This window comes from Candoia aspera, chromosome 10, assembly GCF_035149785.1.
Source record: "Candoia aspera isolate rCanAsp1 chromosome 10, rCanAsp1.hap2, whole genome shotgun sequence".
NCBI lineage: Eukaryota > Metazoa > Chordata > Lepidosauria > Squamata > Boidae > Candoia > Candoia aspera.
The window spans coordinates 14,165,738-14,177,959 of record NC_086162.1 but is presented as its reverse complement, the minus strand read 5'-3'; the positions used below and the strand labels follow the sequence as shown (position 1 = coordinate 14,177,959).

General features: G+C 45.8%; 1 protein-coding gene across 2 annotated transcripts in view; it reads right to left on the bottom strand.

The window, feature by feature from the left end:
* PTPRU (protein tyrosine phosphatase receptor type U) overlaps nt 1-11,597 on the bottom strand; it is a 339,403-nt gene extending 327,806 nt beyond the window's left edge. For both annotated transcript variants that reach the window (XM_063312343.1, XM_063312344.1), the window contains exon 1: nt 11,322-11,597. In XM_063312343.1, the coding sequence (XP_063168413.1) occupies nt 11,322-11,394 (73 nt within the window). In that variant the 5' untranslated portion in view covers nt 11,395-11,597. The remainder of the gene's footprint in view (nt 1-11,321) is intronic.
* Between the last annotated feature and the right edge of the window lie 625 nt (nt 11,598-12,222).

Here is a 12,222-nt window from a genome sequence, read left to right as displayed (position 1 = left end):
CATTCCAAGGGGTTCAGATACAAAATTAATCAATCTGCCAATCTAGACCCTGAGCAGAGAGCAGCAGAGTCCAGGAAATTCAACCTCTGGCAATCAGTCAAGAGCAGGAAGGTTCTCCTCAGGTGAGCTTTTAAAAGGGAAGGATCCAGCTGTTTTGCCTTTGTACTTTTGGCTTCCATCGCAAGGAGACATCTGGCTTCCCAGTCTGGCTCCTACCAGGTAAGAAACACACCCCACTCTGGAGAAAGGTTGGAGAACTGGAAGAACATCAAAGGAGAACCCGGAAGAAAATCAATCGGAATCAGAAGGAATTGGAAGAAATTCAAGGGAAATGTAGAGCTACAGATACAGATCAGTTTATCATTATTTATATTATGGATTAAGCTGAACAGTTTATTTCTATCTTCAGTCCTATTTTGTTTCACCTGAACAGGATGTGTATTTGTGCATCTAGGAGCTTCAGCCTGCAGAATTCATGAGGTTTCCCTTTTCCCCCACAGTCTTCAGTTTTCAATTATCTCCTTAACCTTCATCTAGCTAATAAACAACTTGTAACTTCTTTTGAAATCAGTAGTCTCCTTCTGGGCCACTCAGTTAGCTACTGAAAGGCAAAGCCTACAGCACAAGGAATTTCTTCCTCCCCCACTCCTGAAAAAAGGGACAGAGATTACTTTCCTCTGTCATGTCTGAGTACTGTTCACAACCAAACAGACCTCCCCCAAGACTGTATGGATTGTAGGAAAGGGCTTAGGGACCACTGAAGGAGCCAGAAGTGCTGATCTACCACACCCTTGCACTTCCACGTGCAAATACGCACACTGCGACACATGCATATGCAGTTATCCCCTGTACTGATGTAGTAGTCAGCGGGGAGAGCTAGGATCTAAAGGCTTGGATTCAGATTCTTACCTGTGAAACTTATTGGCTGACTGCCTATCAGTCAATGTCTGGTACATGCATCAATTCAAGTCACCATGAGATTCATGTTGGTTTCCCATGTGTGACTCTAGCCACTGTGGTTAAACACAGCAGAGTTCCACCATACATGTAACTAGCCTTATTAAACAAACCTTTGCTTAGTGCAATGTATAATGCAGGTAATCCAGAGAGAACCATATTTGTCCCTCTTTCTTGAAAAAGAAAATCCAATTGCAATTATCCCAAATATGTGAGTGAATGCAATTTTCATTCAGGATTTCTTTAGATTCTCCTGGATATGAATACATAGGATTGCATACAGAGCTCGTGTATATACAGATAACATAATTTCATAAGGTAGAGCTGATGGAAGGAACACAGTCTGTTCCGCCTTGGCAAGATACACCTGCAAACTGGGGCTCAGTCTGCACTTCCAGCCACTGCACAGATCTTGCCGTGTGCTGGATCTAAGTGATTTCTCTCGAATCCTCTTTGATCCGGAGGTCACAAGCCTTCAATGAAAGCAACAGCAAAGGTGACAAGGAAGAAGAGAAAGCCATTTGCAAATCAACTTAAAAAGCAAAAATATTGTTTCCTCCATTGCAACTGCCACCATCAAACTCTCTGGTTTTGGCCCAAGGGTTACAATCTGTTCTGAATAGGTGGCAGTCCCCTGCAGGATTAGATTGATAACTCTGGAGGACATCTTGGTCATTCTGAAGGTTGCTGGTAGGACACAGAACTCTGTTCACTAAGTTTCAGGGTCCAGTTCTCCCTTCTAGCAGGTCTTGAGGGAGATTAATTTCTTGGGTAAAGTGGGACATGCTGCCATCCAAGGGAGTAAAGTGTTCCAAAACTCAAGCTGGTGCAAGATTCAATTGCGCGGATGCTACCAGACAGATAAGGTGACCTCATAACTCCATGTTTTATACCAATTGCAGCCACTAGTTCATTTCCAAAAATAATTCAAAATGGCCACATTAAGCATTAAAGTCATAAGGAAAAACTGGCTTCATACTACAGGCTAAACCACCATGTGGCTTACTTGGCTTTCACTTAGCATGATGTGTGACCCAGGATTATCATATTGGGGAGTTTTTAAAAAGATGGCATTGTGGAGAGCCAAATGTTTTGCCTAATGCATGGTTAACTTTCTTTCTCCAAGACTTTGAGGCAACGTAAATGAGAACCTCCCCCATTTTATCCCCATGAGCACCCTATGAAGCATGTTGGCTAAGACAGAGTGACTCAAATCTGGAATTCCCTGATCCAAGTACAATTTATGCACACATTAGCACCTACTCCTGCCCATATACACAACACTCAAATACACAGCCACACACACACACTCCTCACCACACATTTCCTGAATCCCACTGCCTTCATTGTCCATTCTCTACTATGAAATAGTAGCAATAATAGAGAAGCAGTAATACATCAACAACAGCAGCAACCATTGGAGGAATGATGGATCCTAGCCTGTGGAGCAGAGACTTGGGAAGCAGGGCTGAATTCTGGGATGAGGGGAGCGGTGTCTGGCACAAGTATCCACAGGGATGGTCAAGAGACATCATGCTGTAAGCTCTGCCCCATTTGTATGTGCTGCATGAAGTTGCACTTAGGTACAAAAGTAGGGGCAAATCAAGGCAAACTGATGCCCTAAGCACAGCCCAACTATAATGGCATGTGTGGATGACCTTGGGAGACAGAAGGAAGAGCCTAAGACTAGGCAATGGTCAGATAAGAGGCAACTGAGCCCTCAGAAGGAATGCGGTATGGAAACATCTCAGAAGGGACCCTCCATAGTTTCTTGGACTGTAAAGGCAAGGCGGGAGGAAATGTACTTTCGGACTTGCCAGATTCTGTTAATGTAACATTACAATAAAGGTAGAGCTTGTACTTCTGGGTATGCTTCTTGTCTGAACTACCTCACAGGGCTGACACCAACAGTGGTGTCCCATGGCCCTCCCATTGCTTCACTGACAAGACGTTACGACTCAAGGTGAAATAAGGGATTAAAACTCAGTTTTCTTCCAGGCCATTCTCCAGGCTGGACCACCAACTATATTAAATACAAACTTTTTATTAAAAATGTTATTTAACACTAAATGGCAGTAAGCAATATAAGCAAATTATTTACTTTTAACAAGGGCAATAGAAAAAATGCAAATTTTCAACACTAGCGTGGCTCTGTTGGGTTATTCATGTTTCCCTTTCATATAATGTTTGTTTTTTTACATTTGTAAGCCACCCGGAGTCTTTCTGGAGTTGGGTGGCCTCGAAATCAAATAAATAAATAATGCTAACCCCTACAGCATGGTTTACAACTCTTTATTGCTAGGTTCACAACATACTAAACTAAATCAAGCAAGTTATGGTTTGGGATAACATGCAAACTCAGCTCTAGTATCCCAGCTCCTCAAGGTTTTAAAACCTAGCTCAGACTTGCAAGATTCTGTTACTATAACCTTAATAATAAAAGTAGTATTCACTTGTGTGACTTTGGTTTCCAAGTTTGGGCTAGCTTGGAAGGCTGACATCAACCTTGCAAGTCTGAATGCGCTTCCCCCTTCCCTCCCTTTATCTTCATGAGAACTACAGAGGGTCATGTCTGAGACATTTCCTCAAATTACAGTTCTGCCCTGGACTCAGATTTATCTGACCATTGTCTTGGTCGCAATCCTTCCTCTTGCTCCTCAAAGTTAATTCTTCTGCCCATTACAAGCGCCAGAAACTGGCTGAGTTTGCAAGCAAGCAAACTGGCCCATTCCACATGGAAAGGGGGTGATCATCACTCTCAGCCACCCTAAAGAAATACCTTTTGGCATTGAGGCTGGCCCAGAAGAACCCCCATCCTTGGCACTAGCATTTCTGGGTCCTCAGCAAGATGTTCGTCTCCCCTGCTTACTTGAAAAATACATCTTGAAAAGGACTCTGACCAAATTAAGGAAAGAATAGCGGTTAACTACAGAACCACAGAGACGCCCATCATTAATGCATGAATGAAATCACAGCAGGCTTCCAAATTACAGTCTCCACCATCCCATACATCTGGAGAAGTGTTTGACCTGAACCATATTCAAAACAACTGCCGCATTTGGCATCCACACATCCTGCCCTGGGATGCCAGAACATGCAAAGCTATAATGCGCCCCCTTTGGCTTCTCTCTTCCCTCCTCCCTCCCCAGCAAGGTCACTCACCTCCTGGTGGGAGGCCAACATCTTGGAATCCCTCACAAGGTATCATCCCAGCTCTTCTCAGCTCAGTTTGTTTGTAGCCTTTCCCAGTTATCTCCCTTCAAACAGAGGAGAAGGCAATTCCCATCATCCCCAGCCCTCTGACTAAGAGATGAAAGTTGCTGTAGTTCCAATCCCCCGAAAGGTACTAAACTGGGGAAAGGCAATTTTAGAAGTTACATTTCTAAGTGGGAAAGCAGATGCATTTTATTCTTAACATGCTTAGAGATATTATCACAGAGCAAGACACTACAGTATGTATGTGTGTGGTGTGTGTACAGACACACACATGCGCACCCTTGCAAATACTGAGGCTCTACTGTAAATATTTGTACTGCCGTAAAAATATCACTGGACAATGAACTTTTCCAGGCTGGATGCATACAGCAGCCACTGCTGTTAATGTCACATAATATTGGTGAGCTAAAGTAATGTTTGTAAAATGATCCTCGATATTAATACTCAGCTTATACCATATGCCTCAGTTTTCAGCTGTGAAGTAAGAAAGGACAGGAATTTAGACACCGCATGTTTTTTTTGGAGCAGGTGGATGCATGTGATCTCCTTTTTCAAATGTTTATTGTAGTCTCCAAATCTCGGCATAAGAAATGCCTTTTGTCCTCAGTAGGCCATAGAACTGAATAGGTATCCCAAAGATCATCTAGTCCAACCCTATGCCAGGGCAGAAAACCACTGCTAGAGCAAACAAGGTCACCGATTCCTACAAGGCTCTCTCTTCTACTTCTGACCATCTTGTGTCATCAGGACCTTCTTCCTACCATTCATTCAAAATCAACTTTCTTTTTAGTTACTGGGATTTAAATACTACCCTTTAGAGCAACAATCTCATTTCATCTTCTTTATGAATGTTGTCCTCAGATATTTGCAAGGCTGTCTGGTCAGCTCTTACATTATCTTTCTCCAGACTAAAAGTAGCCACTTCCTTCAAACTTTTTCACTGGACACTTGGTCTACAAGACCCTCATCCTCTTTCTTCCTTCCCTGCATACACTTGCAGGGTGCAAAATAAATATGCGTATAGTTAAAAAAACACGTTCAATGTTTTATTAACAACCAAGGAGCAATAAAACTCTCTCCTGCCAGGAACAGTGTTAATGGATTTAAGTTTGCACTAGCAATAAAACTGGGCAGCAGGGGTTGGAAAAATGGATTTCCAGATCCAAATGGAGATTTCAGGATCACAGATAACTGGAAAATGAATCATTACAGCCAGACTCACCATTTCCAGTACACACTTCCTCTAAGCCCTGAATCCAGATTGAAGTCAGCCTCCTGATTTCCATTTATTATATTAGCTAGAGAAATTCTGGCTAACATAGCCAGCGCTCGGAGTATCTCAGCAGAAAAAGCGGATTGTTTATTTTAGCATATCCATCACCTCTTGGAGCATTTTGATATTGTCTGGGCTGCCTCCCGGTAATGAAAAAAAAAAGCATTTCATTTCCTGCTTGGGCTATGGAAGCACACCAGAATGTAACACGTAACTGTCTCAAGCTCCTGTAAAAAACGATGCCTTGCACACTGCTACGCTATAGCTGTGTGGAATGGCAGGAGGCCAACTTTAGAGTTCCTAAAAATGCATGCAATCGCATGAGTGCCATATCATGCAGTCACACTTGTTCATAGGACTGGGCATTCAATTCTAAAGAGAGACTTTGGAGCTCTGTGATTCCAGGAAAAGATGCAGCTGTTGTAAAGAGTGGCGGACAGGTGCCCCATTTGTGCTCTGAGTTACCTTTTTGGAATCAAATCCAAAGCACAGCACAGACCTACTTATTGTATCTTATATTCTCTACCCCAGTAGAGACCCCAATTCATTTGGGGGTGTTCTCTGATTGTTCTGGAGAAATCCTGGGCGAAGGAATTTGTTTGGTTTCGGAGGAGTCCGATCCAGATCATGAGTTTGCTATTGACAAGCTTAGCCGGAAAGAAACCCCGAAAAGATTGTTCATGTACTTAGAAGCATGTCACTTCACGCTGGGGTGGGTTCTAAAAAATAACTATACTTCGTTTTCATTATGACTCAGCCAGGTGGTACAGATGGCAGGGATGCGGAGACATCACACAATCACAACTTCTCCAGTTAGCAGGCTCTTGTAGGAGGATGAGCTGAACAGGTCTAATTTGGGGTTCTTTTCCCCACCCTAAATTCCTCTCCTGCAATATGTGCTCCTTCTCCTCATTCAACTCGACCACCATCAGGGATGTCTGAAGGTGTGGTCAAAACAGCCAAGACGAGCAGCACAACAGTGTGATCAAAGCTCCACCTGCTTTTGTTTTTTTTATGTGCAACACACAAAATCAACAGCACCACTGCAGCTGCCATCTTGATTTTTTTTTTTATGACCACCACAGAGCGCTTTAGAATAGTCTATTCCTCCTCCCACGTGGTTGTTCACCCCTTGCCCCAATCTCAGTCAGCATCCCGTGGTCATCAGTACTCACTAGCACTGCTAGACACTTCCCCCCCCCTTCTCCTTCCTAATAAGCTTAGGCTAGTGTGCTGTGTGTTCCTACAATGTCTATAGAAGCAGAACTGAAAGGGGAGGAAGATTACCTCCACCAGCCAGCCTGACCAGCTTAAGACGAAGGTCAGTGCAGGGTTCAAATGCACACAAGATGGATACAGATTTCACAAGCAGATATTGATTGATTGATTTTATTAATCAGATTTGTCACCGCCCATCTCCCAGAAGGGACTCCGGGTGGTTTACAGTAAGACATAAATAAGAGAAATATAAAACTATAGAATAATATAATACATAATAAAATAAATAGGATAAGAACCCAGTGGCTAAAAGTTCTCTGTGATTTGCAAGCAGAGCAGGGTCCTTCTAAGACTAGCCATCCCCAGGAATGACTACACTCCGCTCCCTCCTGCCCCAGGCATGATGACAGAACCAGGTCTTTAGATGTTTCCTAAAGTCCAGGAGGGAGGGAGCCAATCTCACTTCCAGGGGAAGGATATTCCAAAGGGTATATGAGTGTTCAGATGGCACAGTTTGTGCAGAACTTCACATGAGCGGGCAAAAGGAAGGACTAATGTGAATTCTCCTGCCATCTAAGGATTGAATTTACAATGCTTGTTGGACAAATAGGAGTGTGATTACTCAACATGACTGATAAACAATTACATTGGGAATAGTCTCCACTGGAAAGAATTCATCTGAGGTGGCAACCCCAATGCCCTATTTGAGATATTATTACACTGCCGCTTTCCGAAATACCTTTTTCACCTCTGATGGATCATTCCCCCACACCTAGGCATGAAAGTCATCATTTGATGACCAATCATCCAATAAAAGATGCAAAACAGTGAAGTATGAAATTCAAGAGGTGACTACAACTTTTATTATATAAAAAGCCAATCTCTAGGGGGAAAGGGGGGACAGTATCTCCCTGTCTTGGACACCTTAAACTTGATAGGACTAGTTATAACCCAGAACAAGTTTGCAGCATGTTAATGAGACCAGATGGTTTATTTTATTCTAAATCACAAAAGAAGAGGAAGGAGGTTTTCCACAGAGCCCCATCTGTTTCATCCAGACAGCCAGGAAGTAGAAGAGCAAGAAGGACATTCAAAATAACAATCATTAGAGTCATAATACTGTTTTGGACACTGGTGGAGAACATGCTGCAGAACTGAAAAAACAGACCTGTCCAGTAAGTGAGTGGTTTCCACCATTGTCTCCCATTCCTTTTTGAGAAGGGCAGTACTTTACATCTAGAAAATGTATCGCATGCAACAACTGTCACATTCAGTTTTCTGCATCTCAAGATAGACTTGAGAAGAAGACTCAATCCTGAATCCTTTGCAGCATCATTATCAGACAAAATCAACAATAGCGAACTAGTTTAGAAATCAGCAACATGGTGCCCTCTGGATGTTTATGACTTCAGCTCCCACTGGCTGATCAGAATGGAAAGATGAGAGTTGAAACATCATCTGATGAATATCAAGGTACCTACCGTAGACATGAACCAATAGACCTAAAAGAGTGATGGGATTAATTCATCCGGTCAGCCCTGTTTGTTTTATTGGCTGGACTAATACATAATTCCATGCGCAGTCTAAACAAATCACAAACATAATGCCCAAATCCACCTTATTCACATACCCTACTAAGCTACGGCTTGTTTAACCACAGCTAAGTCACAATTACCTGGGTAACACACAACACTAAGCCATAAGCCATGGTTTACAAACTCAGTATCAAACAAATCACATTAATGAATGACACAGCAGGCATCCTTACATTTGTAATGTTCCTGGAGTCTTAAATGTTCTGGGCATCTATTTGTTTAAAGATCATTTCAGTTCAAGAAAGGGCACACATATCAAGGAGAAAATGTCACATCAAGGTCACTGAGAAAACCTTAGCACAACTACCACTTGGAAGAAAGATGCATCCATCCTAGCTATAAACTTATAAGGGAAAACAACAACCAGAGGCAGCTAAAATCTCAGCTGCTAATAATCTACAGGCAAACTGAACAAATTAATTATCTCTAGCACCACGTAATGTTTCGGTTAGGGAATGCAAGATGGAAGCAGAGTTGCCAGATAACAGCAAGAATCTGAAGAGTCACCATCATGGAAAACAGACTATTCTTAGCAGGACTGCGGGTCCCCTTGCTTGTCCCTTGCACCCCACCCACGCCAAGCTAGTCTTCCTCTTGAATAGGACTCTTCAGTATTAGTGGGGTGAAAGACAAACATCTTATTATGTTTTCTCATGACAAAGGCCTTCCTCCCTGTCTCACAAAGAAGCCATAATGTCAGTGGTACCATTCCCCTCCATCACAAGAACTGCAGATGCACTGAACAAGGAGCCACAGCCTTCAGTGCGGGCCACCAGGCTGTGTAGCTGTTTGAATCATTTTGAAAACCATCTGGCTGCTGGCAAGGATGGAAGGAGCACATGCGTGCATTCGAGGAAGCAAAATCTCTCTCAACCCCAGCTCCAAGTCTTGCTTAAGAACTTTTGTTGGCCTGCAGACATGACGACCACATGTCTTGCGATGAGCACACTTCTTATTCTAAGCAGAAGAGGCACCATGGGCATGCAACTGAAAAGGCTGTTGCCCGGAGTCACCGTGTACAAGTTGGGCGGCCTTATACATTTGTTTAGTAAATAAATCAAATAATAAATGGTTGGTCTGCTCAGCTCTCTACTTTCAGCTGGCAAGGCAAGGAAAGAGAAACTTAGAGGACCATTAAATTTTCCCCAAACTGGATCCCACCTAAACGACATCAAAAATCTCAGTCCTCTTTCACTCAGAAGCCTTCACTGGGAAAAATCTGAGGGGTGATTCTCCAGTGAAAGCCACGAATGAGTCCAGGGGCATTGCAAGCTCTCCAAATAATTTTTTATATATGCATCAGTGGGTGTGCAAAAGAAACCCCCGTAAACTTTGGCCAAACGCCCTTGCAGAAGAAAAACTTTTTTTTAATGTAGCATTTAGGCAAAGGAGAAGGGGCAGAGCAAAAAAGTAGGACAAGCTCCAAACTAACAGCTCTTTGCTTCGTAAGAATTTGATTGCAAACCCCATCTATATTTCAGAAAGACATCAGGACAGTCAAGACCTGAGCTAGCCTCATTTGAAGAAGAGGACTTGAACAGAACTTGGTGCTTAAGCAAAGTACCTTTTTGACAGGGGAAGAAAAAGACCCTCATTTGGAGCATTTTTGGTCTCTTTCTGCCGCTTCTTGGCAAAAACCAAAAAGGGGTTTAGAGAGAGGAAACCGTTTATTCCAGGGAGGAAGGATATACACAGGGAATGGGCACATGATCAACCCGTTCTGTAAGCACAGAGCTGCTAGCGAGCATCATGTGGTTAGGTAAAGCTGGTGTGGCAAAGACTCCAGGCTGCTTTTCCGCGGCTTCCAAGACCCCCGGTGAAAGTTAGATTTCCCGACAGGAGCCCACAAGACATCCTTGCCTTGCATTTCCCAGACACTTTCCCTAGTATCTAAATACAAAGTGGGGTCGATAACACAACAGCCCGGCCCCCAAGAGCACCTTGTTCAATGCCACTGAGATTCACAGGGAAGTAATAGTTAAGGAGAATCCGCGGAGCAGCACAGGCTGGCCCAGGAACGCTCCTGGAGCGATCGCAGAGCGAAAGGGAAAGCTCTCCCGCCCGCGCCCGCCCCCCAGCTCAGAGACTACAGTAATTTATTCCCAAAGGCCCTTCTGCTCCAGGTTAACCAAAGAAGGAAGGAAGTGTGTAAATATCAGGGAACAAAGTCCAAGCCCCTGCCATACTGTGGGATTTGCTTTCTAATTGTGCTAGTGTTTTTAGCGGCCATGATTCCCCCGCCCCCCTTACTTGGGAGTAAGTCTCCTTAAACTCCATCAGGAATCCTTCCTAAAAGTGCAGAAGAGCCATTAACGAGCAATCCCGGAGGGGGGGGGGAGAGGGGGGAAAGGATCCCTTCACGCAGAAGGTCTTCGTTTCTCAGCAAGAGATCACAAGCGTGATCACAAGGGATTCACAAGGGTAGCCTTGTAAAATACTCGCTCGGCGATCCTGAAAAGGCTGGAGGCTCCAAGAGGAATGGAAAAGGGAGCGGGGACTGGAGAGGAGGTTTTCTAGGCTAACAAGGCAGGTCTACTCGGAAGTAAGCGGTGTCTATGTCCCTCAGCGCTTGCAAGCACTCGCGTGGAGGATCGCAGCTTCTCTGTTGCACCGGAGAAAAAAAGAGAGAGAGAGAGAAAGAGAGAGAGAAAGAAAGACTTTCCCAACTGCTTATTGGGGAACCGCTGCAAAAACGGGAGGGGGGGAACTAGGGCAAAGCTGCCACCCCCGGCGCGCACCAGCGCAAGGGAAGCAAACGAGGGCATTTCCAACGTAAACACGCCGATTTCAAACTCCGTCGCTCCCTGCCTCCGCCGGAGCCAAGCCGCTGGCTCGCTTCCTGCGTAAACCTCCGAAGTTCGCGGGAAGAGCAGCCGAGCCGAGCCGCGGCATAAACAACTTGTGCAAGAGGAAAATCAAATGCGCGCAGGCACCGAAACCGCCAAGCCGGAGTCCGCGGGCGCGGGGTGGGCAGGCGAGGAAGGGGGAGGAGAGAGACCCCAGAAAGGGGACCAGGCAGCGATCGGGGCAGGCGAGAGGGAGCGAGCCGCGCTGGGACTGACCTGTCGGCGTTTCGGTCTCCAAGGAGCAGATCTGGAAGGTGAGCATGAAGATCAGCGCGCGGGTGTTCGGCATCTTGCCCCGGGGGCAGCCTCGCCCCCGCTTCCCGTCCCCCAAAAGTTATCCCGTCCGCCAGCCTCGCTCTTGCCCCTGCGTCGCTCTTCTGGCCGCGGCTGGCGAAAGCTGCCTTCGCTCACAGACGCGGCGGAAAGTTACCAGGACGAGCCGCGGATTCCACACGGTTCCAGCTGAAATAGCGAGAGCCTGATTGGAACCGAAAACCTTCGGTGTGGGGGGGGAGGGAAAAAAAAAAAAGCCCGAGCGAGCGAACGGGCGAGCGCCGCCGAAGTGACGTCAGGGCTTTTTCCAGCGAAGGAAAAGCGAAGCCGGGAGGGGGGCTGCTCTGAGCCGGGGAGGCGGCCAGGTTTGGAAAGGCAAGGCCTCCTCCTGCTGGCGGAAGGCGGGAGCGGCGAGCGGAGCGGCGACCGCGGCTCGGTTCCCACGACCCGCCAGTCCCCGCGCTTGGCTGAGCCGTGCTCGACGCCGGGAACCCAGGACGCAAATGAAACGCGCTCGACTCGCTAGGCGGCAAGTGTAGCTGGCGTGTTGGGAGCAGCCAGCCGGGGGGAGGTTGGAGGAGCCAGCAAAGCAAACAAAACAAAGCAAAAGCGAGGGGTCCGCACGGTACGGTCAAAAAAGTCAAAATGATGGCCGCCCCGGGGCGATCGAAGCTCCGCCGGGTTTTGATGCGCGTGGATCTCGCCGGGGCGGCCTCCATCTTGACTTTTTTGACCACACCCTGCAGACGCTCCTGAAAAGTATTGATCCGTCCATGTTATAAAGCTTAAAGGTGTCAAATGGGCAGGAGGTGCAACTGTTTGGGTTGTGCAAAGTGTGTGCAGC